General features: G+C 44.9%; 1 protein-coding gene across 1 annotated transcript; it reads right to left on the minus strand.

The window, feature by feature from the left end:
• Positions 1 to 1,049: 1,049 nt before the first annotated feature.
• Positions 1,050 to 26,112, minus strand: TMEM86B (transmembrane protein 86B). The gene is made up of 3 exons (XM_088451008.1): positions 26,071 to 26,112; positions 18,640 to 18,898; positions 1,050 to 1,471 (listed from the first exon to the last, which is right to left on the minus strand). The coding sequence occupies exons 1-3, from the start codon at positions 26,110 to 26,112 to the stop codon at positions 1,050 to 1,052; spliced, it is 723 nt and encodes a 240-aa protein (XP_088307134.1).
• Positions 26,113 to 26,992: the final 880 nt, after the last annotated feature.

The following is a 26,992-nucleotide window of genomic DNA, read 5'->3' on the forward strand; positions in this document are numbered from 1 at the left end:
ATTATACAAATATGATAATCTATAAATATACACAGTGTGTATATATATATATATATATATATATATATATATATGAGAGAGATATATCTACATGTATAAAATATACACACATACATACTAGATGTATATATATATATATATATATATATATATATATATATATATATATATATATATATATATATATATACAAGAGTGAGCCCGGCACTCAGGACAATAAGAAAAACAGTATGGGTGCCCTCCTAAAAAAATATAGCACAAGATCCTTCTGGCATGGGTGTATACCCAGCACACAATAAAGGAAGGCGGCACTCCAATAGAACATGTAATTCAATGTGTATTGATAATCAAAACGGCATATTAACATCCATGTGTCAACGTTTCAAGGCTGAACGCCTTTTCATCAGGACATGTCCTGATGAAAAGGCGTTCAGCCTTGAAACGTTGACACATGGATGTTAATATGCCGTTTTGATTATTAATACACATTGAATTACATGTTCTATTGGAGTGCCGCCTTCCTTTATTGTGTGCTGGGTATACACCCATGCCAGAAGGATCTTGTGCTATATATATATATATATATATATATATATATACTGTGATATGTTTAATTATATGTGTTAATGAAAACACCACAGTGTGTCGATAGAAACGATTGTTGATAGATAACCACAAAGTGTAAGATAAATGTTTTTATAAAAATAATATTAATAATGCTGGCTATAGGCTGTACAAAATAATAGGCAGAAAACCAGACTTGTTTTCTAAAGACATTCTCAAATATTGAGATATGTTTAAGGGGAAAAGCTTCTGTGCATTTCAGATTTAGGAACCTATTTATCAAATTGCGCATAAAAAGCTGGAGCAAAGACTTCTGTTTGCTTTATAAATAGACCCCTTATTTTTCAGGGGAAGTCTTATTAATCATTCCAGTTATTTACATTTTATTTATGTGAGTGTATAACAGAACAGCTAGTATATAATAAGATGTTATCAGATGAGCTCATAAATGTTGGAACATTGGTAAATAACCACAAATAGTTTGTTTATTCTGACTTCCACAGAAAGTCATCTTGGGGCTGGTCAGTGACTGAGAGGGCTATCAGCAGCTGGGCTCCGTAGTATGTTGACATGACGATAGCGCGAGCGTTGGTGATAGGGAAGCAGAATTTATCAACTGCCAGCACACAGTCCGAGACCATAAAGAAGATCGATCCGAATGCAGAAGAGATACATGCCCAGGAGAACTTGTGCGATGCCACTCTGGACAGTGCCCTCCATGCCATGGTACCAATCAGCATGGCGTATCCGGCCACCATAAAAACAAAAGGTCCACTTAGATAGGAGAAAGTTGCAGAGTAGAAGGTGACACAGAACAAAGCAAGAACAATGAAGATTCGAATATTCAGGGGATAGAAACCAAAGGCGATTGTGTACATGAGATGGGCCAAGCCAAACATAACCATACCTGTAAGAGAACAGAACATGTTTTATGTAAATAATCCATTCAGATGCTTATATGGGCTCATACATTGCATGAACATAAAAATATTTTGCATGGAAAAAATAAAATAAAATAGAACAAATAGGCCTTCTTTACTTCATCGTCATGAAAAATAGATACAAACTAATCTTATGTGATTTGATGATAAGAAAATTATTCATATACTGTATAAGGGTATAACATTTACATTATTTAAAACAATAATTATATAAAACATTGTTTCCTTATGTATTCAATTTTTTTTATATTTTCAGCATCACCAGATTTAATATTTATGGCATAGCATAGTCCAGAGGTTCCCAAACTCTGCCATCACAGTCCAGGTTTTAAGGATATCCATGCTTGAGTCCAGATGGTTAAATCAAATTGACTGAGGTAGTAATTAGGTCACCTGTGCTCAAGCATGGATGTCCTTATAACCTGGACTATACTCCTCTTACTCCTCTGCATACTTCTACTACTCCTATTACTACTACTCCTACTGCTATTACTACTACTACTCCTGCGCTTACTCCTCCTCCTACTACTCCGGCTCTTACTCCTACTATTACTCCTATTACTACTACTCCTACGCCTTCTACTGCTACTCCGTCTACTACTACTACATCATCTAATCCTTCTACTCATCCTCCTCCTATTACCATTCCTCCTTCTACTACTGCTCTTACTCCTCCTACTACTCCCCCTCCTACTACTCCATCTACTACTGCTACTCCTCCTCCTATTACTACTCCTTCTACTGCTACTCCATCTGCTACTGCTCCTCCTACATCATCTACTCCTATTACTCCTCCTACTCCTCCTTCTACTGCTACTCTGTCTACTATTGCTACTACTACATCATCTTCTCCTCCTTCTACTACTCCTGCTACTACTACATCATCTACTCCTTCTACTACTCCTACTCCTCCTCCTACTACATCTACTCCTCCTCCTTCTACTACTCCTACTACATCTACTCCTCCTCCTTCTACTACTCCTACTCCTCCTCCTACTACTCCTACTCCTGCTACTATGCCTCCTACTACTACTACATCTACTCCTCCTCCTTCTACTACTCCTACTACTCCTCCTCCTCCTACTACATCTACTCCTCCTCCTACTCCTGCTACTACTCCTACCACATCTACTCCTGCTCCTTCTACTACTCCTACTTCTGCTACTACTCCTACTACTACATCTACTCCTCCTCCTTCTACTACTCCTGCTACTACACCTCCTACTACTACATCTACTCCTCCTTCTACTACTCCTACTCCTGCTACTACTCCTCCTACTACATCTACTCCTCCTTTTACTACTCCTACTCCTGCTACTACACCTCCTCCTACTACTACATCTACTCCTCCTCCTGCTACTAATCCTACTCCTGTTACTACTCCTACTACCTCTACTCCTCCTCCTTTTACTACTCCTCCTCCTGCTACTACTACTCCTCCTACTACTACATCTACTCCTCCTCCTACTACTACTACATCTACTCCTCCTACTACTACTCCTACTCCTCCATCATATTTTCCTTCTACTCCTCCTACTGCTCCTCCTCCTTCAACTACTAGTATTCTTCCTCATACTCCTTCTACATCATCTACTGCTACTCCTCCTACTGCTACTGCTACTCATACTACTACATAATCTACTCCTCCTCCTCATACTCCTAGTCCTCCTCATACTTCTACTACATCATCTCCTCCTACTACAACTGCTCCTCCTACTACTACATCTACTCCCCCTCCTCCTACTACTGCTACTCCTCCTCATACTTCTTCTACTACTACATCATCTACTCCTCCTACTACTCCTCCTCCTACTACTGTTACTTCTCATACTCCTACTACTACTTCTACTACTACATCATCTACTCCTCCTATTACTGCTACTCCTCAAACTCCTACTGCTAGTATTACATCATCTACTCTGCCTCCTACTACTACTACATCATCTACTAATCCTCCTACTGCTACTCCTAAAACTCCTACTGCTACTACATCATCTACTACTACTCCTACTGCTACTACTACTACATCATCTACTCCTCCTCCTTCTACTACTGCTACTTCTCATACTCCTACTGCTACTACATCATCTACTCCTCCTACTACTGCTGCTACTACTACATCATCTACTCCTCCTCCTTCTACTACTCCTCCACCTACTACTACTGCTACTGACAATAAATGTTTTCAAAAGGGACCTAAAAAAATTGTCAAAATTTTTATATTTAATTTACTCAAAAACAGGCGGATAAGGAAATCTCCTTTTGAAATTTCCGGGGGAAGCGGCAGCAGACACAGTTTCATGGGATGCGACCGTGTCAGCGAACGCCCAGCTGGCTGCAGTCACATCTCATGCGATCACACCAGGTAACTAGTTTAAAAAAAAAAAGACTCTTCCCTTACACACTCCCCTTGAGAGACACCAGCATGTGGTTCTATAAGCTGAGCTGCAAAGTGCACTAATCACGCACACTGGTGACCTCTGATTCAGAGGTGGACACTATTGCAAGTTGCACGCAGACTGCACGATTGTTTGCCATTGTGTATGCATGACAGTGCACCTGCGCGAAGGCAGCTGTGCGATCCCGCAGCATTCGCCGTGCGAACCCGCAGACCACAGAGGCCTATTGCAGACTGATTTTGTGGGCTGAAAAAATATTCATGAAAAATCAATTTATTCATGCACTAGGAAGCTATGGACAACATGGAGATACTTTATGAATATTCTTCAGATATGTCTGATATTCATTGACTATTTCTACTGCGTTGGAAGGCTGCATTGTCTTCAATATCAGTTCTACCCATAAAATGGCTGCCACAGAAGATCATTACGGAAATGAATATAAGGAAGGAGTTAGCAGGTGACACCAGAATGAACAACTGCTACAGCCATACAGCCATACACTCAGGTGTCTATCTTCCCTTACACACTCCCCTTGAGAGACACCAGCATGTGGTTCTATAGGCTGAGCTGCAAAGTGCACTAATCACACACACTATTGCAAGTTGCACGCAGACGATTGTTTGCCATTGTGCATGCATGACAGTGCACGTAGGCAGCTGTGCGATCCCGCAGCATTCGCCGTGCGAACCCGCAGACCACAGAGGCCTATTACAGACTGATTGACAGGAAGTGACCATTTGGGGTTGTTGACAGGGGGTGGATAAGGAAACGCAGGTGAGTCTGGGTGTTTGAACGCTGTTACATGGGCGTGCATAAATTAGCCACTCCAAGTGCATACGTAGCCCTGCGTGGCAGAAGAGCTCCCTAGGCTGCCATAGGTCAGACCTTCCAGAATGGTAATATGGCCGCCGATGATCTTCGATGTTGCCGATATTTATGCATGCATGCGATCTCGCATGCAAGTAGGAAGGCAGCAGTGGGCGTCTTCGTACTCGGGTGATCTGTGCTAACAAACATTAGCATATTTTCACAGCTGTGAGCGTGGGAATGTGCGGCTGCGTACGCATTAGCGTCCACCTCTGAATCAGGCCCTCAATCCACAACAAATCTCTCATCAAGAATCCACTGGTGAGTAATTGTGGTTCAAATTACATTCATAATCTCCAAAATGCTTTTACTTAGTAGTAGGAGGAGGAGTAGAAGTATCTGTATTAGTATCTGTATGTGGGTTTATTAGGTTACACCAGTATAAGCAATAGTGCTGTCCTTCTCTATTGTAATTTCTCCTGTACTTGTTGTAGAAAGTCATAAAAATATTAAATATGACCATGTTATCATTGAGTTAATAAACAGTGACATTTACAAAGGAGGTATAGGTTTCATCTTTTCTATCAAAGGCATTTCCTTAAAAGGGAAATTTGTGCTGACATCTTACCTTTCCCTCGGGCCTATTTGAAATGTATTGGTGAAAGCAAAGATTTTCTATTGTCGCTAAACACAGCTTATACTTATGTGGTACTCAGATCCCTGCAATAATGGGGAGTCCTACCAGTTTGTCAGGAAGCCCAGAACCGTAACCAGACTTTTTGGTGCCCTGTGCCAGAAAGAGCATTGGTGCCCCCCTTATTTTTCAAAGGGACATAATGCACCCAAAAAAGGGCCATGGTTTCATGGGGAAGGGCCAGGGAAGAGATAGGAGAGGCCAGGAGATGCTGGGGATGAAATAAGAGGAAGCAACAAGCAAGAATGATAATAAACAGAAATTTGACAGGCCCACGGCGCCCCCTGACCTCTGGTGCCCTGTGCGATGGCACCGGCCGCACTACCCTAGCTACGGCCCTGAGGAAGCCCTACGTGCATCTGCTCATTCATGGACCAGTTTTGCCAGCTCACGCATGCCCAGTGGACTAGAAGCAGGAGCGTATCTATAATGGGTGCAAGGTGTGCAGTGCGCACGGGCTCGTGGGTCAAGAGGTGCCCCCACAACACACCCCAGAACAAGATCCAATTGGTCTGAGGTGTCAGCTTCATATTTTTGAAAAATCAAGAGAAAAATGGCGCTGACGCCATATTTCTGCAGAAATCGACATAAATGTGGCACACGTGCAGAAGATAGCCAGGGTCATTTCCATCTAGTGAACATGCGCCAGCGTAATTTTTCTTGTTCAAACACCTCTGACTGGAAGGCCAGGCTTGGGCTTCCGGCTCCACTTTCTACAAAAACAAAAATACAATAGCAGAATTAAAATACAGAAAAAAAAATATTATTTTAATATATTTATGTTAGGACATGCTTTACTTCAATAATAAAGCATTTTTTCCCTGTAACTGTTCTCTGCTATCAACGGAGAAGACCACAGCGGCAGTATTCATGACGCTGATGTCCTTGTTACTGGCAGGAAGTCTTTATCCAGGAGAAAGCGATCACTAGTGATATCTGGTAATAGAGATAATCAGCCTGGGGGCTTAGACAGGGTAGGGAGGATTTCATTGTATAATAAATAGGTCCATTTTGCTAAAGCAGACCAGTCACAGACATGACAATGGGGGAGATGCATCACACCTTTTAAAGAGAGGAGAAGTGGAGAGGTTACCTATAGCAACCAATCAGCTTTTACCTATTGTTTTATAGAATGTCCTTGATAAATGCTAGCTCGAAGCTGATTGGTTGTTTTGGGAAATGTCTTCACTATTAGAATGTTTAATACATTTCCCAATATCTGCTATATTTACTGCATGTGACAGCTGTGTTTATTCTAAATTCACCATTTTTATTTGTCAGATTTGAAAACATTTCTTTTAAAAATATTGTGCGCTGAATGGTGTTAGCGCGGCAGATGTGATATATTCTGCAGATATATTGTTCACATCTGCCCGTGTATTCACAAGACAGACCGATATGCTGGTCACAGGAAGCAGTTATAGTGACATCAACACTGCTTCCTCTGGCCAGACATATTGGTCAGCCGATTGGTAAGTGTGTATGCACAGGAACATACTTACCAAACGGTCAGTTGGTCGGCGCATCGCCCAGACGGCCAATCTGTTGGCCAAGTGTGTACCCCAAATAACAAGGGGTCTTCCTTTCCCCATAGAAGGCTAGCATCAGCCTTCCTATGGTTCCTGGTAGCTGGTCTGTCTCACCATATTATATGTCCTTATTGTCTGGCATTTCCTGTCCTACTAACACCATGTAATGTGAAGCAGATACCTGTATTGATGTACCACCTCATGTGTGCAGGCTGCAAGCTGTGGAAGATGCCATGTACACCTCTGTATGGAAGAAAGGGGTTGGGTATGAAATACCAGCACTTGGGATGCTGCCGGTCAATAGACCGACAGCGGCAACCAGGGCTGGCCCTAGCCCAAACTTTTTGGTAATTGAGTATATTTTTTGGCGCCCCCCTATGCAGTGCCCTTTTTACAGTGCCCCCGGTAGTGGTCCCCCCTGTGCAGTGCCCCTTGTACCCCCAGTAGTAAGCCCCTTATATAGTGCCCCCAGTAGTGGTCCCCCCTGTGCAGTGCCCCCCAATAGTGGTACCCTTTATGCAGTGCCCTTTAAACAGTGGCCCCAGTTGTAGTTCCCCCCTATGCAGTACCCCCAGTATTGCCCTTTATATAGTGTCCCCAGTAGTGGTCCCCCCCCCTTGTAGTAGTCCCGCCAATGGAGGTCCCCCCCTATGCAGTGCCCCCAGTAGTAGCCCCCCCTTGTAGTGCCCCCAGTAGTAGCCCCCCCACTGAAGTGCCCCCAGTAGTAGCCCCCTCTTGTAGTGCTCTCAGAAGTTGCCCCCCTTGTAGTTCCCCCAGTAGTAGCCCCCTCGTAGTTCCCTCAGTAGTAATTCCCCCTTGTAGTGCCCTCAGTAGTAGCCCCCCTTGTAGTGCTCTCAGTAGTAGCCTCCCCTTGTAGATCCCCCAGTAGTAGCCCCTCATTGTAGATGCCCCAGTAGTAGCCCCCCCACTGAAGTGCCCCCAGTAGTAGTCCCTCCTTGTAGTGCCCCCAGTAGTAGCTCCCCCCTTGTAGTGCCCCCAGTAATAGCCCCCCTTGTAGTGCTCCCAGTAGTAGCCTCCCCTTGTAGTGCTCCCAGTAGTAGCCCCTCCTTGTAGATCCCCCAGTAGTAGCCCCTCCTTGTAGATCCCCCAGTAGTAGCCCCCCCACTGAAGTGCCCCCAGTAGTAGTCCCCCCTTGTAGTGCCCCCAGTAGTAGCTCCCCCCTTGTAGTGCTCCCAGTAGTAGCCCCCCACTGAAGTGCCCCCAGTAGTAGTTCCCCCCTTGTAGTGTTCCCAGTAGTAGCCCCACCCCGCAGTAGAGACACATGTAATAAAAATAAATAAAACACCACTTACCTGAAACCCTACTCCAGCTCCTCCGTCCGTACTCCCGAGCCAGGCTGCTTTGCATGATGGGAGAGACGTCATGAAGATGCCCGGCTCCGGCAGTGGGAGCAGCAGCCGATGAGAGTCTGTCTGACTCTCATCAGCTGCTAAAGCAAACACACAGCTGCCGGTGCCGGCGGCTGTGTGTTTGTCACCGTGTAGCGCTGACCGAACTCCGTATGGTCAGCACTACACACGCGGTGCAGCTATGTCACAGAGACACAGTCTGCCCGCGGTCCGCATGGTACGCAGCTGAGGTGCCCTCCGCTATGTGGTGCCCTACTCAGCTGCATACCATGCGTAATGGCAGAACCGGCCCTGGCGTCGACCCGATGCCAACAATCCTGACAGGGGAACAGTAAGTACTGTAACCCTGCCCTGTGCCCTGTTCACCCCCTAACCCTCCTTTCCTGTATCTGAACACTAACCTTCCCTACCCCGCACCCAAAACCTGCCTACACCTAAACCTCCCCCCTTAGTGCCTAACCATAACCCCTCCTGTCCGCAGCCTAACCCTAACCTCACCCCTCCCGCAGCCTAACCATAACTTCCCCCGTGGTGCCTAAACCTAACCCACCCCCCTTGCAGCTAACGCGCCCTGCTATACTTACGATCGGGATGCCGGCTGTCGGTCTTCTGGTGCCGAGATTTCGGCAGCTGGCATCCCGACTGTAGGTTTATTAATTACATCCCGGAAGTGCAAGCGGGGCGCTTTCTATAATGTGGGCGTGGGTTATTAATTTGATGTTGGGTAAGGTGGCGCTATACATTTACTGTTGAGCAAATTGATATATGTAGTTGAACATTTACTATGGACCAATGGGGCTTATGACGCAATTTCCCAGATGGCTTTGGAAAAACCAATACCTACATCTTACCATGCTCTATAGGAAAAATAACATATTGACAAAGCTGAATTTTGCAGTAAATAAGAAACCATTATATCACTAACACAGTGACGTGCGGTGAGGTCAGTGACTGGGGAGGCACACATGGAGATGGGTCTGAGTGCTGGGAGCCTGTCTCACCCCCTACTCACTGTAACTCTCCCCTCACTACACTAAGGCCCTCATTCAGTCCCGCTCGCAAGCGGGTCGATGTTGAGGCACTGTGCACGCACCGTGCGTGTGCAAGCCCCGGAGTGAGTGAGAAATTCACTCGCTCTGGGGCTCGCTACAAACGGGGTGGCTGTCGACGTTGACCATCTCCTGGCCGCTCGTTAAAGCTGTGGGTGGTCACCCACAGCTTAGCGAACGGCCAGGAGGCCGGCTTTAAAAAAAAAAAAAAGCGGCCACCCTCATTCAGAGCGAGTGCTCGCTTTTTGCGAGCGACTCTGAATGAGGGCCTAAGCTTCAGTGTCCATTGATTCTCCTACCTGCATCAATGTGTGAGTGTGAGTGTTAACTATGAAAAAGATTACAATAAACAAAGAAGAGGTTTATAAGTTATAAATAAACTCTTTATAGTATTCTAATCATTTTTATATCAAATCACTGCCTCCCCTGCCTGCACGTCCCTGCACTAACATAATCTCCAAGCAAGTCCCCATGCTGTAAATGGGACCTGGGTCGGACAACCCGGGTTACCTGTTTACACTGCAGGGTTGCACTGGTGTTTCCCATGTTAAACCCTGCAAGTTACCTGGGTTGGATTGCCGGGTCACTCGACCCGGGGATCCTATCCTTGCCTCTTTTACACCTTGCAGCATCCCAGTTTATCCCTGCAATAACCCGGGTTTTAGCTATGGCAGTGGTTCCCAAACTTTTTTGAATCACAGCGCCCTAGAGTATCAGCATTGTTTTCACATGAAGCCAACGGACGTAACCCCGACCGCTGGCTTCCCAACTGTCTAATCCCAGCAAGGCACTAACGACAGACGTCGAAACTCCGACGCCTGTCATTAGATCTATGCCGGGACCCCGACACCCATCTTACCGATCGAAAGAAAGCCGGGCACGGACAGCCACGGGGGGGAGGGTTAGGTTAGGGGCTCCCGGGAGGACTTAAGGTTAGGGCCCCCCCCAGAGGTTAGGTTTAGGCTAGTGGAAGGGGGGGGTTAGGGTTAGGTACCCCCCGGGGGACTTAGGTTTAGGCTGCGGGGAAAAGGGGGTTAGGTTTAGGCACTTAGGGGGTAGAATAAGGTTAGTGAATACTTACCTTTTGGAGATCAGGATTTTTACCCCTGCCGGGCTGCCGCTGCAGGGATTAGAGCATACTGATTCCGTTTTCACGGCACCCCTAAGCCAAAAGTTTGTTAATGAGAAATTCTGAAAAAATGTAGTAAAGTGAAGTAAATTGTGCTTACCTGTCATCCTTAGGGTCAGTTATGAGGTGGTGGACAGGTTTGCGCTATTTATTGTCCACATATTTACATTACATTGACCATAAATAATTTGATTTGGTGCTGGAGAACCAACCTGAGGCACCCCTGCAAGTGTCCCTAGGCACCCCAGGATGCCACGGCACACAGTTTGGGAACCACTGAGCTATGGTGTAAAAGGGGTCTTACAACTGCTACTTAGTATTGCTATGTGCTACGTAATATGATTACTTCCATGCAAAGTTTTGGTTTTAATTTTTTATGCTCCTTATATATTTTTTTAAATAACTTCTGTTATGCAACTTACGTTACAGGGACTTGGGTGCTAATTAGTAGCTTTTCTTCTCCGTAATCAAAGGAGAGATAGAAGCTCACAGATACTGATCTCTATGAAGTGATGCTGATATAGTACATAGGTACAGGTGATACAGCAAGGATGGGGAAAGTCTACTCTAACCTTCTTTATTTATATCTTCTCTATTCTGCTGTTTAAAAAAAAAACATTACGGCCATGTGCACATACTTTTAAATAAATTAATTTGATATCCTTTCCATTAATTGGATGGGGATTACTGACATGAAAACAAATGTAATCATGGCACACTATGGGCATGAGGTTTAGCGAGGTTCAGTGGTGTAACTAGGGTATTTTGAGCCCAGGGCAAATTGAAAAATGGAGCCCCCCCCCCCCCATGTGCGCGTGCCTCGGAAAATGGGCGTGGTCACAAGGGGCTTGGCCACCTAAAAATGGGGTGTGTCAACATGACACACACCCCTTTCTCATCACGCTGAACATTCCTGTCCATTCCATATGCACCTTAATGCAGTGCCCCTTATACAGTGCCCCCAGTAGTGGTCCCCCAGTAGTGCCCCTTATACAATACCCCCAGTATGCAATGTCCCCAGTAGTGGTCCCTCTTATGCATGCCCCCAGTAGTGCCCCTTATACAGTACCCCCAGTAGTGGTCCCCCTTATACAGTGCCTCCAGTAGTGTTCCCCCCTATGCAGTGCCCCTTATACAGTGCCCCAGTAGTGGTCCCCCTTATGCAGGCCCCCAGCAGTGATCCTCCCTATCCAGTGCCCCTTATTCAGTGCCCCCAGTAGTAGTCTCCCTCTATGAAGTGCCCCCTGCAGTGCCCACAGTAGTGGTCCCCCCTATGCAGTGCCCCCAGTAGTAATCCCTCCAGTAGTGCCCCCAGTAGAGGTGACCCCTCCACCAGCAGTGCCCCCAGTAGTGGTCCATCCCCCCGGTGCAGTGCCTCCAATAGTAGTCCCCAGTAGATGCCCCCCCGATACAGTGCCCCCAGTAGCAGTCCCCCCCCCCCCAGTAGAGGTCCCCCCAATGCAGTTCCCACAGTAGGGCAGACAGAAGTAAAAAAAAAAACAAAAAACACTTACCTCAATCCCCGCTCCGGCTTCTGCTCCCGCCGTCGTCTGCACCTTGGTCTTGCCGGGCTGGCGTGCTCTGCATTATGGGAGAGACGTCCTGACATCTCTCCCATAACCCACTGCAGGAGCAGGAAGGCGGAGCTCATGAGTGTGCTCCAGCTCGGCTCTTGCAGTGGGCACAGCAGCAGCCAATGAGAGTCTGTCTGATATTGGCTGCTGAAACACACACGTATGTGTAAATGCACCGGCTAGCCTGAGCCCGCCTCCCACCCTTCGCCTGGCGCTATTGGGTAAGCGCTCAGGGGAAGAGAAGGGGCGCGGCTGTACAGCACAGGACGGCGCTGGGCACAGGGAAGCCTAGCGCCGGTCCTGAGAAAATGTTTAATGCTGACCACACTCACTGCGCACACTCACCCCCGCAAATACAGTATTATCTCCGTCAGCTGGGGGCCCGATGACGCGATTTGCATCATCATGGCCCCGCCCCCTGCTTCACACTGCCATTTATCTTGGCATTGTGAAGAGGGGGCGGGGCCGCGATCGTGTTGTCACGCCCATGCCCCGCCCCCATTGACTAGTCATAGTCCGGGTCACGGCCCCTTCTGATGGGACACGCCCCCCTGCTGAGGATGGCCGACAGCTCCCTCCCGGAAGGAGGGAGCTACAAGTCGGCAAGTCTGGCACAAAAAAAGAAAAAATCTGCACCTAATTGAATAGTAAAAATACCGCACTTGGAGGAAAAACCTTGCAGCTGCGGGTTTTTTGCATTCCTCGCCCCCAATATGCCCCTATAATTGTGACCAACAATGTCACATATGAGGTTTGGGCTACATATTACCAATTTAAGGCCCTCATTCAGAGCCGTACGCTCTGAGCAGAGCGCACGCTCTGAATGAGGACGCCATGAAAATGGAGCGTCCTCCTGGACGCTCGTATAGCTGTGGGTCACCACCCACAGGCTATACGAGCGTGCAGTTTGATGGCCGCGATGGTCTTGACCATCGCGACCATCGAAACTGCGTACAAAAGCCTGTGGTTGAGTTTTTCAACCACAAGGCTCGGAGTGATTTTGGCTCTATCAGAGCCAAAATAACTCCCACTGACATCACTAGTGATGTCAGTGGGCCGGCTTCTGACGGGAGGCGTTCCCGTGGGAACGCCCCCGTCAGGGAGGCACGCCCCCGGCACGCCCACCAAAGGGGGCGTGCTGTCAGTCAACATCGACAGCACGCCCCCTTTGAAGAGACACTACGAGCGAAGGAAAATCCTTCGCTCATCGCGTCTGGCGCATGCGCACGACGGAGCTCCCTCCGTCGTGCGCATGCTCAGTGCAGAACATCGACCCACTTGCGAGCGGACAGCCGCTCGCGAGTGGGTCTGAATCAGGCCCTAAGTTCATTGGTGTATCTACAGTCTAATGATGCAGGTTATGCAGTGCACACAGGTGCACATCCTTTCAAAATACTTACCTCTCCATCGGCGCCACAGTTGGACACTACAGACTTCACGGGGGAAAATTGTACCTGTATAATTTTCCATGAGATCGGCCCATGCGCAGTAGACTCTGGCGGTGAGAGGGGGGGGGGCAAATGGAGGCTGTACATAGGCCCTTCCCTCGCTTGATACGTCCCTGTTTAAGCTTATAGCATTTACATTGTGGATGTTTGGATAAGAGCTGATTCTCAGCCTCAACTCTCAAGTTTTAAAACAGGACATGTTTTGAGTATTTCAGTCTGTGGACACAGGTGGGATAATCCACAAAACATTACCTGCTTGTGGTACTTGGAAGCTGGAGTTGAGAACCCCTAATGTGGTGCCGGACCACCCGAGCTCACCCACTGCACAGGCCTGGCAAGTAATAGAAGAGAGATTGGGCCTTACTGTGGCTTAACGTAAAAGAGGCCTTACTGTGGCATAATGTGTAAGGAGCCTTACTATGGCATAATGTGTAAGGGGCCTTACTGTGGCATAATGTAGAGGAGGCATTACTGTGGCATAAATGTATAAGGGGCATTACTGTGGCTTAATGAATAAGGGGCATTACTGTGGCTTAATGTATAAGGGGCATTATTGTGGCATAATGTGTTATAAGGGGCATTACTGTGGCATAATGTGTTGTAAGGGGCATTACTGTGGCAGAATGTGTTGTGAGGGGCATTACTGTGGTGCATAAAGTGTTGTAAGGGGCATTACTGTGGCAGAATGTGTTGTGAGGGGCATTACTGTGTTGCATAAAGTGTTGTAAGGGACATTACTGTGGCATAATGTGTTATAAGGGCCATTACTGTGTCACAAAACCACACACCCTGTTCATCCTCTATGTTGCATTTTTTTGTGGGGTGCGCCAAATTATGGCCTTGCACCGAGTGACAAAAATCCTAGTTTCGGCCCTGTCACAAGCTATACAAATATTAATGACAGGCATTAATACATGAGATCATGTAAATCATCTAGTACATTATAACAACAGTAGAAGTTATCAAGGCATTTAATGATCATTCACAAAGCATGAGGCCACAAGCTGGGCGCTGCTATACAGATCAAGGCACTTCAAGATCCTATTTAATATCATATTAAAATAAAATAGAGGACACTTTATAACACAAGTTTTAATTAGAAGAAAACTGTTACTTAACACACGCACTGACAATGACAGACAGACATATAGGCAGGGATTGATGCTGGAGTCCGATTATGTGCCCTGCTGGAAGTAATGATTACATGACTTCTTGTTTGTGTGTTTGTGAATACAGATTATTTGTTTGGACTTGGGAGCTGCTGCTGATATCATGAAGGAGCTCAGGGAACTTACAGTAGGGTTGTCCATCGACAGGTTAACTAACGATGGTAAGTGTTTTTTAACCATTGGGGAAACCATCAACGGATAGGCCATCAATGACGGAGCTAAGAAAAATATATATGTCTGAGCTTATAACCACTCAAAGTATAAATACTCTCCAGAGCTGTCAATCTTAATTTATTTGAAACAATATAATATATTCATTAAAAAGAACTGCAGTTCCTATAAAAAAGTAAATACAAACTTATTATAATGAATGTATAATATTCAGGTCCAATTGGTCTTTTAGATCCCAGCTGGAAACAACTTCCTATTGAAGAAGCATATAAATGGATAAAGTCCCGCTTAATGAAACAGAAATATTGATGGAATATGCCTAAATGCATTCAGGCTAAGGGGCCTATTCATTAAACATAAAAATTCTCTGGAGATAATTAGCTTTAGAACGCTCATGGAGTTTTAGCTAATTATAGGTGGAATTCATCATTCCACCTCTCCATAAGTATCTATTCCGAAAAGCTGTAATTTTTGCGATGACAGCTTTTCGGGAAATAGATACTTTTCCCTGCCTACACTACCTCATCGTATCTGGAAACAGTACTGCGCATGCGCTGTTACATCTGTAAAACCAGCGCATGCGCAGCACTGCCTACAGATGCGTTAAGTTTCGTACCCCCCCCCCAATGTATGGGGAGTGTGGAAATTAACGCAGGGGAACTTAGCAAGGAGATATCTGTGATATCTCCTGTGTTAAGTCTGTTCATGAATACCAAAATAACGTTATTTAAGGTAAATGTCCTTAAAAACGTTATTTTAGTGTTGATGAATAGGCCCCAAAATGTTACACCGATCAACGTTAAATTATACTTGAATACCTCTCTCCGTTTTCACAGGAGAGCACTGACAGGAGTTAGCTAGTTAGGCTGAAGTCACTCACTGCTTACCCGTCCAACCGCAATAGCAATCCAGATAACCCAGGGTTTCAACTTACAGTCAGCATTAGTGTTCAGTGTGGCCGCAATGTGATTCCTGCACCAGCAGTGTTTAACGTGACACAAAGCGCAATGTATCCGCATCCCCAGCGGCGGTCAGAGTAATAGTCCCGCACACTGTAGCGCCTCCTGCTGTGTGTATATCACATACGGAGTCCGGGTATTAAGTTGATCCTTAGCTGTATACGAGTAAAGCGGGATTACCAGGTTTCCTCCTTGACTTTTAGCCGGATAGCTGAAGTCCAGTTGTGTAACCAAGAGGGGGGGGGGGGGCGGAGGTGTGTTTGTTTTAGCAGCCAATAAGAGTCATACAGACTCTCATTGGCTGCTGCACCCCTGGCTGGAGCTCACTCATTAGCTCTGTCTTCCGGCTCCCACATTGGGTGATGGGAGAGACGCCATGACGTCTCTCCCATAGCACCGAGCAGGAGGATGGAGGAGCAGACAGCAGTGGGGAATAGGGATTCAGGAAAGTGTTTTGTATGTGTATGTCTGTGTGTTATATATGTAAGGGGCACTAATGGCCGGGGGCACTGTATAGAGGCACTGTATCACTACTGGTGGGCACTGCATAGGGGGGACCACTACTGGGAGCACAGTATAAGGGGGACTGTATAAGGGGCAATCCTGGGGGCACTGTATAACGGACACTGCAAAAGGTGGATCACCACTGGGGCACGGCATAGGGGGGACCACTACTGGGTGAACTGCATAAGGGGGACCACTACTGGGACCACTGTATAAGGGCCACTACTGGCGGCCTGCATAAGAGGAACCACTACTGGGGGCACTGCATATGCGGGCACTGTATAAGGGGCACTACATAGGGGGACCACTACTGGGGACCCTGTATAAGGGGAACTGCGTAAGGGGGACCACCACTGGGGGCACTGCATAGGGGGATCACTACTGGGGGCACTGTATAAGGGGCATTGCATAGGGGGGACTACTGCTGGGGGCACTACTGAAGACTGTATAAAGGGCACTACTGGGGGCACTGTATAAGGGGCATTGCATAGGGGGGACTACTGCTGGGGGCACTACTGAAGACTGTATAAAGGGCACTACTGGGGGCACTGTATAAGGAACACTGGATAAGAGAATATATGGGGCACTACTACTGGGGGCATTAAGGTGCATATGGAATGGAATGTTCCCATAGTGACGAGAAATGGTGGTGTCATGTTGTCACGCCCCCACTTTACAGTGACCACGCCCTTGTGGCATGTGGCCGCGCCCACTTTTTGGCATGCGCACCTGGGGTGGGGGATGCCGCGTGTTTCATCTTGTCCTGCGCTCTAAATACACTAGTTACGCCACTGCTGAGGTCTGCACATCCGCAAACAAACAGACACTGTTTGTAAATACAGGCAGGGCCAGATTAAGGTCTGTGGGGTCCCCTGGGCAACAAACTTGTGGGGGCCCCTATAGAGAGAGAGAGAGAGAGAGAGAGAGAGAGAGAGAGAGAGAGAGAGAGATGAATATATGCAGGGTATCTCCGTAGGAGCTGTGCAAGCCCCAAAGAAAAGGAATAGGTGGGCTTGCACAGCTCCTAAGTAGACGCCCTGCATATATATATTTATATATATATATATATATATATATAATATACGTGTGTGTGTCTGTGTGTGTGTGTATATATATATATATATATATATATATATATATCTTAGCCCTGTACAAACATCTATAGAGATATATATATATATATATTTTTTTTTTTTCACCAGATATAGTCATATATATAATATATATCTATAGATCTATATATATCTATAGATCTATATATATAGATATATAGAGAGAGAGATATATAGATAGATAGATATATAGATATATATAGATCTATAGATATATATATAGATCTATATATAAATGAAGTAATTTAACTTGGGGTGCATGTTTACTGAGTGGGAGACATGATTACTAAAGTCACTACTTGCCTCTCTAGCTGTCTCTCACAGGGCAGGCAGCCAGGGACCAAACACAGTGAGATGATCTCACTGAGTGTGTCACACTCACTTGTGACTTGCAGCACAGCAGGCTGGCAGCGACTGACTAGGCAGCCTTCGAGGAGCGACAATGAGTGAAAGGGCGCCTTGGGCGTCTCACTCATGTCGCAGCAGCAGCATCAGAGTTAGACTCAGTCGAAGTCTCGCGAGATGATGTCATCCCGCGAGACTTCGACTGTGGAGAAGTTCCTCGGCGACCGCTGTAAGAAACATCTGAGCCAATGTGTGGGGGCCCTCTTTGTGTGGGGGCCCCAGGACGACCGCCCCTTTCGCCCCGCCTATAATCCGGCCCTGAATACAGGTATATAATGTCCATAAGCATGCGCTCATGAACTGATACCCTTTTCAGGGTGCTCAATAACTGTCACACTTCAGCAATCTTGTGGTGTGTTACTTAATCATAAAAATAGGAAAAAAAAGAGCACTCACTTTAGAAAAAAAAAATCACCATTAATTTTATATTAAACAACCATAGTACATTATACTGGTCATGTGCGGTACTTATCCAAAAGCAGCTAATTCATAAATATCATCATAATCTGGTCCGGTATGGTTGACATTTCGGTCACGGATGTGACCATTATCAAGACACCTCAGCACCAGAAACAACTGCCATCATCACATTGTGATACAAACAAAAAAATATGATAGATAGATAGATAGATAGATAGATAGATAGATAGATAGATAGATAGATAGATAGATAGATAGATAGATAGATAGATACTGATAGAGGGGTGTAAATACATGAACTGTAGTGGCTGTGCTAGAGTGAAACTGCCATTGGGGCAAAGGTGCAATATTTAGTCAGAAATCATTTCCTGGCCAGTGTATGAACATCTTACCAAAGAGGAAATATTCTGGCCAAACCAAGCAGATGTCACCAGCTGCAGAGAAGAGTAGCCCAAGAAAGATCTTCTTATTGTAAGAGCTGAACTTGCCCACACCAAGGGAATGGACGATGGTGAAAAACCCCAGGCTGAGGATCGGCAGACACTTTATCAGAGCACTGTACCAGTCTGGCTGAGAGTGTGGGTTCCACAGCACATAATAATTAAATACACTCATCAGGAAGGGTAGCAGCTTCGGCACAGTGCTCCTTACCTACACAGACAGGAAACAATTGCATTGTATTATTGTGACTCAATGTTATGTGACAGATTGTATGTTCTTGCTGAGATCGAATTAGATAGAGGAGAATGAGCGTGTCTTCAAGTCACCTACACAGGACAAGAGGGTTGTAGCAGCATAAATGTTATTCATAATAAGGATAATATAATGTTATTTATTTGGTGCTTTTCTCCCAACAGGACTCAAAGTTCTTAACTTTTGCAGATTAAAAAAATATGATACAAAATAAACTTAAGTATTAACAGACTACAAAGATCCCTGGGGATACACCCCTATACAAGAGAGCTAAGCCTTTGGGCGTTTTTTTTTTTTAAGAACTAAAGAGCCATTAATGAAATGCTTGAGAAGGTTTCTAGACTGGAGCCTCTCAAACTGTGTGAGACAAAGCCACAATGCTAAGAGCTCGGCTCCCAAATAAAGCAAGGAATGTTCTAGGTACTGCTGATAGTCTTTCATCTGCGTATTAAAGTAAACAAGGTTATAATGAGTCAGAAGCTGCTAGTACCTAGGACCATGGTTATGTAGAGCGTTGGAAGTCAGTAAGCCAATCACAAAACCATCTTACCAGTGAAAGGAGTAGAGATTGGGTGTTATGTGGCAGGACCGGGGCTGGTTAGGTAACAGCCTGGTTGCTGCATTTTACACTAGTTGCAATCCTGGCAATTCTTTTACAAGGAGACCTAGGTAAAGGATATTGCTGTACTCCAAGCATGATGATACAAATGAATGTATGACTTTAATGAAAACACAGAAGGTGAATGCTATGGCACGCCAAGCAAAACAAACGGCAGCCCCATCACAATAAAGGGATACCAATTTCCCTTTAACAGTTACATTGATACAAATAATCTATTGTACTCTATGGCGCTGAATGCATTTAGTTGTAAATGTCTCTTTTGTTCAACAAGGAAGCTGCAGGAAATAAATCAGAATATAGATGTCTCTATCAGGCAAAAGAGACGCTGCTGAAAACCAAATGTCATTCCTTTTGTATATATAATATATTTGATGGTTGATTCTCCCCAGGGGTGTATCTAGGTGTCCAAGCACCCCTGGCAAGGGACTGACCCCCCCTCCCCCTTCCCCCCTCTCCTCTCATATTTTTTAAAGTTGGATTCCCCAGGGGTATTCCAATTTGCCAATTTCAAGTTGCTGTTGCTGCTTTGACCTCTCAGTCTCCTCTTCAGACTCCAGGGGGTGAATTTACTAAAGTGAGAGTTTGTAGAAGTGGAGATTTTGCCCAGAGCAACCAATCAGATTCTAGCTATTATCTTCTAGAAGGTGCTAGTTAAATGTTAAGTGGAATCTGATTGGTTGCTATGTGCAACATCTCCACTTCTAAATACTCTCCCTTTAGTAAATATACCCCCAGGTCTCCCTCTGGAATGGGTATGTTTGACCGCCGGCAGTTCAAATCCCGACGCCGGCAGCCCAATGCACAAGATCCCGACAGTGGAGGTAAGTATTTCTAACCCTCTCCCCTCCTAACCCACCTTTTAGGGGTGCCTAACTCTAACCCTCCTTTGTAAGTGCCTAAACCTAACTCTCCCTCCCCGCACTCTAAACCTAACCCTCCCGTGGGGGTGCCTAAACCTAACCCTCCCCGGGGGGGTGCCCTAAACCACCCCATCCCCAGCTATATACATACTTACCCCCCAACGTTGGATGACCGGTCCGGCATCCTGGCATCGGGATTAACATAGGCGGCGGCGTTTCGACGCCTATGTTAGATCCCTTGCTGGAATTATGCTGTCGGTATTGAGACTGGCGGCCATGCATCCGCCGGTCTCATAACTGCATACCCTCTGGCCACCCCCTATTAAAATCTCCCAGTAGTCGCCAGTAACATAAGGTCCCCTCTCCCCTCCAAGAAAACTTCAGTAAACCTGCCTGCCAATCAATATGTGACGTGATGTCACAACGTCACGTCGCCCTTACATCAGTGCGGCACACTATGCATCTGTGTACCCAGCAAAATGGTCGGGCCGCTTGTGGAACTGCCGTGCGCTGCCCCTGGTGTTGGGATGCAGTTATTATGCTGGTGGAAGGGATGCCGGCAGTCGAAATACCGACGCCGCAATCACACCACGCGGCATAATCCTGACGGCGGTATCCCGATGGATATTAGGATACCGGTGTCAGCATCCCAACAGCTGGAATCCCGAACATCTGGTAAGTATGCGCTGTTAGCCGGGGATGGGGGTGGATTGGGTACCCCCGGGGGGACAGGGTTAGGCACCCCTCTGGGAGACTTAGCTTTAGGGTGCTGGGAGGGGGTGATAGGGTTAGGCACCACTGGGGGGGGACTTGGGTTTAGGCACTCCTCCCCAGGTAGGTTAGGTTTAGGCACCACTAAGGGTGGGTTAGGGTTGGGGAGGGTACGGGAAGGGTTAGATTACTTACCTCGTCTCGTCAGGATCTCATTCTGTCGGGCTTCCGGGGTCGGTATTTGAACCGGCGGCTAAAGAGCCGTCGGTATTTCAATACCATTCCCTGGTGAGTGCCATCCTGGCACAGGGGTAGATGCACCCGATTCTCACACCCTCTGTTGGTTATGCACTTACTTCAATTAAGTGGTTTCAGAGCATTGTATGAAATCACTTTATCTCCTCCTCCTGATTCCTTTGAAGAGATATGCACCAGCAAGATGTATCAGCCCGCTCCTATTAGCCCTCTGCTGAATGGTCAGTTCAAATAGAGCCACATTCACCTGCCCTATAGAGATATCTATATTCTGAATTGTTTCCTGCATTGTCGTTGTCACACAAAAGACACAATTTCATATTTGTTTCCTGTAGAGTCTTTTTTCAGGTATCATACGCATTCAGCACCAAAAAGCACAATAGATTGTATGATTGTATTAAGCTGGGTACACACCAGAAAGATATATTTGCAGATGATGGTTGTTCATACACACTGACCAACCATCACTGCGGTCCCGCTGCCCAGGGGTCGCGTCGTGACCCCCTCTCCGGTGGCCTCTGCAGCAAGTGTACGGGCGGTCGGCTGACAGCCTGTACACACAGCATGATGAGCAGATATATATGCCATCAGCCATGCTGCAGTCGATGCGATATGCCTGTAAACGATGTCGTTCACAGACATATCGTCTGTACACACTGGCCGACATGCACACGATATATATATCGGCTGTTAAATTGAACGGCCGATATGTCGGTCAGTGTGTACCCAGCATTACTTTAGATCTTCTCAAGGAGCCAAGTGCTTGATTCTGGCCATGTTCCACAGATCATAGGATGAAGATTTGATCATGGCTGAAACCTGATGCTGAAGGAAACACCAAGATTCTGCGCAGTCAGTGTTTTGAAGCTCCGAATCCCAAAGATTAAGTCTTGGTAGTTGGTAAAGCTGCAGTCTTGTCATTTGAATTCTGAGCACTCTAGTTTATCAGAATTCTGTTGTAGCCAACTGGCACTCATCCACCCCTACAGCTAAGCAAGACAGCCACTTAAGAGTGATATTGGGTTAGCAAAGGACAGATACAGTTGAGGATCATTTGCATAGCAGTGGTAGGCCAGGCCATGACGTCCGATTATTCCACTCAAGTGGTATCCATGTGTACTGCATATAGCATAGGAGTTAGGATAGCACAATGTGGAACACGACACGGCATAGACACCGGTGACAATAAATATGCTCCTGAAGAAACTCTGCAAGTGGCCAGTGAGAATTATGGGGTAAATTTACTAAAGTGAGAGTTTTTAGAAGTTAGTTTTAGAAGAGATGTTGCCCATAGCAACCAATCAGATTCTAGTTAGTGTCTTCTAGAAGGTGCTAGTCAAATGTTAAGTAGAATCTGATTGGTTGCTATGGGCAACATCTCTTCTAAAACTCACGTCTAAAAACTCTCACTTTAGTAAATTTACCCCTTAGAATCCTATGGTCCATGGTATCAAATGCTGCAGAGAGATCCAGAAGAATTGGGACTGAACAATCGCCTCCGTCTCTTACCATGAGAAGATCATTGTGTGCACTGCAGGTTTCACTGCTATGTTGTTTGGAATGGATCATAAATATCATGGGTTAACAGATGGGCCACTGGTCTATCTCAGTAACCTTTTCTACAAAAGGAAGGCCTGTTACTGATCTGTAGTTAGTCATGCAGTGGAGATCTAAATTATGATTATTTTAAAAAAAGGTCTAAAGGTGCATACACACACAACGATTTTTTTAAAGATTTGTCGTTAACGACGTAGTTATCGTTCAAAAAATTGTTCAGTTTCTGAGTCATAACGATGAACGATAATCGTTCAAGCGCGCTCCAGTTTGTAGTTTGTCGTCCATTTCAGACTGTCCAACATAACGATTTTCATTAAGGGAAGGAACATTTTTCGTTCATCGTTGTAAAAATCGTTCATTATACTTCAAAAAATCATTCACTGTTTCAAGGGAAAATCTGGCAGAAAATCGTTGGTTACAAAATCGTTACGTGTGTATGCACCTTAACAGCTGGTTTAGTGGTTCAGGTAAAATGCCTGCCTGCAGATAATCGTACTATATTGGTAAATACTGGGCAAATTACGTTAATAACCCCTATTAGGATCTTGGTTGAAGTCGTCACATCCCTATTATAGTAATGGAACAAGGATCTTCACAGGCATATTCACATTTTCTAGGTTTTCTGGACATTTACAACTTATTTTGGGAGGTTCCTTGGTCCTAGGAGTTCCCTAATGCAGAGTTTCCTAAACACTGCCATTACAGCACAGGTTTTAAGGATTGTGTTCTATGCATCCTGCATGTAATCAGTGAGAAGGACATATTTTATATGTGACGTATCACTACAGTAGCTATAGTGATACATCAAGTCTAAAATATGCCCTCATCACTAATTACGTGCAGGGTGCTAGAATGAACACTATAAGGATGGATGCCAGACTGTAGATAGACAGTAATTAGTTAGACAATGTCTCTAGAGCGACCCCAGTTGTTAGACAGTCAATAGATCGACAGGTACAAAAGGTCGACAGGTACTAAAGGTCGACACACTAAAGGTCGACATGTAAGAAGGTCAACGTGCAAGAAGGTCGACAGGGTCAAAAGGTCGACATGAAAATGGTCGACACAAAAATGATCGACACTTTTTTTTTGGGGGGGGGGGTTAGGCACTTAAGATGAGCCAGTGTCCAACGTCATTCCCTACCATCCAAGTGGGCAGGGAGGGGGAATAAATCCATGTGGCGAGCGAAGCGAGCCACCGTGCCCGCAGTGTGGCGAGCGAAGCAAGCCCACAAGGGGCCGAATGGTATTTATGCAAAAAAAAAAATAATTTTTTTTAAATGTGTCGACCATTTCCGTGTCGAGCTTTTGACCCTGTCGACCATTTGTACCTGTCGACCTTTTGTACCTGTCGATCTATTGACTGTCTAACAACTGGGGTAGATCTAGACATTGTCTAACTAATTTTTGTCTATCTCTTATACCACACCCATAAGGATATCCAGGCTTGAGTCTAGATGGTTAAATCAAATTAACTGAGGTACTAATTAAGTCACCTGTGCTCAAGCATGGATATTCTTAAAACCCAGACTGTAATGGCAGAGTTTGGGAAACTCTTCCCTAATGCAATTACAGCAGGACTAATTTCAAACAAGCTTTTATTATGTACTTAACCCTGGGGTACAGAATGCCGGCACTCAGAATCCCGGCAATCAAAATCCCGATGCCGGCATCCCAACTAGGTTACAATTCGGACGCCTGGAGGTAAGTAAGCCTAACCTAACCCTAACTCTCCATCCCTGTACCCTAACCCCAATACTTACCGTGCTGATGCCAGCGGTCGGGATTCAGATGCCAGTATTCTAAGCACCGGCATCCCGACTGTGGGTATAATGACTACATCCTGTACCCAGACATCTTTATGTAATACATTCTGTTGTTCTTTTTAAAACGTATTACACTATTGTGGCACTCTCATTTTATTTTTACATTAACTCCTTATAACACCGTTGTAATCTCCCAATGCTTGGACCCATCTTTTTTTTGTGTAAATTTATATTTTATTATATTCCATTGGTTACACAATATGCTACACTATTGGCTGCCTCCTGCTTTCCTATTCACAGTTTGCACATACAGTACCAGTGTGACCCACTGGCTTCTTTTGGGATGGCTTGTTACTGTACATCAGAGGAGGTGTATACATTGAATAGATTGTTTTTGAACTTTAAAATAAAAAGTATTTACCTTTTGTGCTCAGTACCTTTATAAACACACATATATTGTCAGTCCAAGACTTAATATACATAGTGTACTAGCACAGTTAATCTGTTGATTCTTCTATAATTAACTCACAAACCACACACACAGTGTGTATGTATGTATATGTATATATATATATATATATATATATATATATATATATATATATATTAGTCAAGAAGTAAGCTCCACCCACAAGTGTGACATCACTTATTTTCCAAACCGAAGCACAGAGGCATACTGCTCGTACATAAAATAGAATTAATTGGGGTCAACAAACATAATCTTTAGTGTATAAGGGGCTTGTTTCTTATGTCCAGCATTTTACCCCCGAAAAGTACAGTTTATTATTGACTCCTGTCATGACGATAAGAAATTATTTTTCAAGAGAGTGTATTAATGTCGTCTTGCAGGGACACAAGCTCCGAAAAAGAAATAGGCCCCTAATTGTTTCCTAAAGCCAATAATCTGCAGACTCCATTATTGTTAGGATAATTACTGACCAACGCATCAAACCACAAAGTAATGCTGACCAGTGTAAGAGATGAAAAAAAGTCTCCTCTATAAAAATAATGTTAACTAATTTTATCAGTCACGTATTCAACATTCGTGTAACAAGTATCTTCTTCTCAGAACACTATTGTTTAAAGTGCTTAATAAAGTAGCATAAGAAATGTGAACTGAACTGTTAAATTACATAAACTCTGTGCAGGAACTTTACAGTCATCATGCAAAAAAAATTATTTAATGGCAAATGTCGATCCAATTTAGAAATGGTTCTTATATTAACTATTACATTTCTTAGTGCTGTGATTAATAAGTAATTTGAGATGCACAGTAAGCCACCTTCTCAACCTAATGATTACTCTCTGTTTTTAAAAAAACACCCTTTATTCCCCAGCTGCCAATATGGTATCACTTACAGTAACCTGGGATTTCTTATGTCTCGTCTCTAGAATATCCATGTTTCCTACAAATATTAAAGCCGATCACAAAACAAAACTTCATCAGTGTCAGCCCGTCTGTGGAACTGAAGAATTAATTAAGTCAATCTGCAGACACACAGTGAGCCAGTTACACTTTAACCTGTAATCTAGTGGACTGGACTTTTAACTTAACCAAAGTGTATTCGAGCTGATAGTGGGGTGTCCGGGCAAAGAGCAACAGTAATGAGACATAAAATAATTAGTCTTCTGTAAATCGTATTCAGTCAGGGGCGTTATTTAGATCTATCCATAGAAAAGCAGGATATGGAAGTGGAAACTACAATAGGGGTAAGGGATATGCTGAAAATTACCTTATTTTAGACACAGATGGGGGACATGGGAATTGGTATTATAATTTATAGATCCATATATGATAATGTTAAAAGGGAATATGTACCGTATGGTGTCCAGTCAGATTGTCGGCATTCAGAATGTAGACAGGTTCAGAATGTCAACAGAATGTCAACATGGACTCTAGGTGGATTCAAAATTATATACATGTTCATAAAGTTGATATTTAACATCTTGACATGCAAGGTTTTATTTTTTGGCTTATTTTCAAGGTTAGGCTAAAAAAAAAACCAACACTGTCAACATTGTGGTGTCACCAGATTCTAAATACTGACATTTTAAATATGTTGTAATTTTTTAATGACAACATATTGGTTGTTGACCTAAAGATCATGTCAACATTCTGCTATTGACTTTCCATAGCACACCCATGTCGTATATACACAAGATGTTGCGGTATCCCGATTCTATTGAATGAGTTATTGTGGCACAAATCTGGCATAATAATTACCAATATGGTGTGATTGTTTATACACTCACATAAAGTAGGGAACATGGACGTAATCAC

This window comes from Taudactylus pleione, unplaced genomic scaffold (genome assembly GCF_031769625.1).
Source record: "Taudactylus pleione unplaced genomic scaffold, aTauple2 ptg000535l, whole genome shotgun sequence".
Taxonomy (NCBI): Eukaryota; Metazoa; Chordata; class Amphibia; order Anura; family Myobatrachidae; genus Taudactylus; species Taudactylus pleione.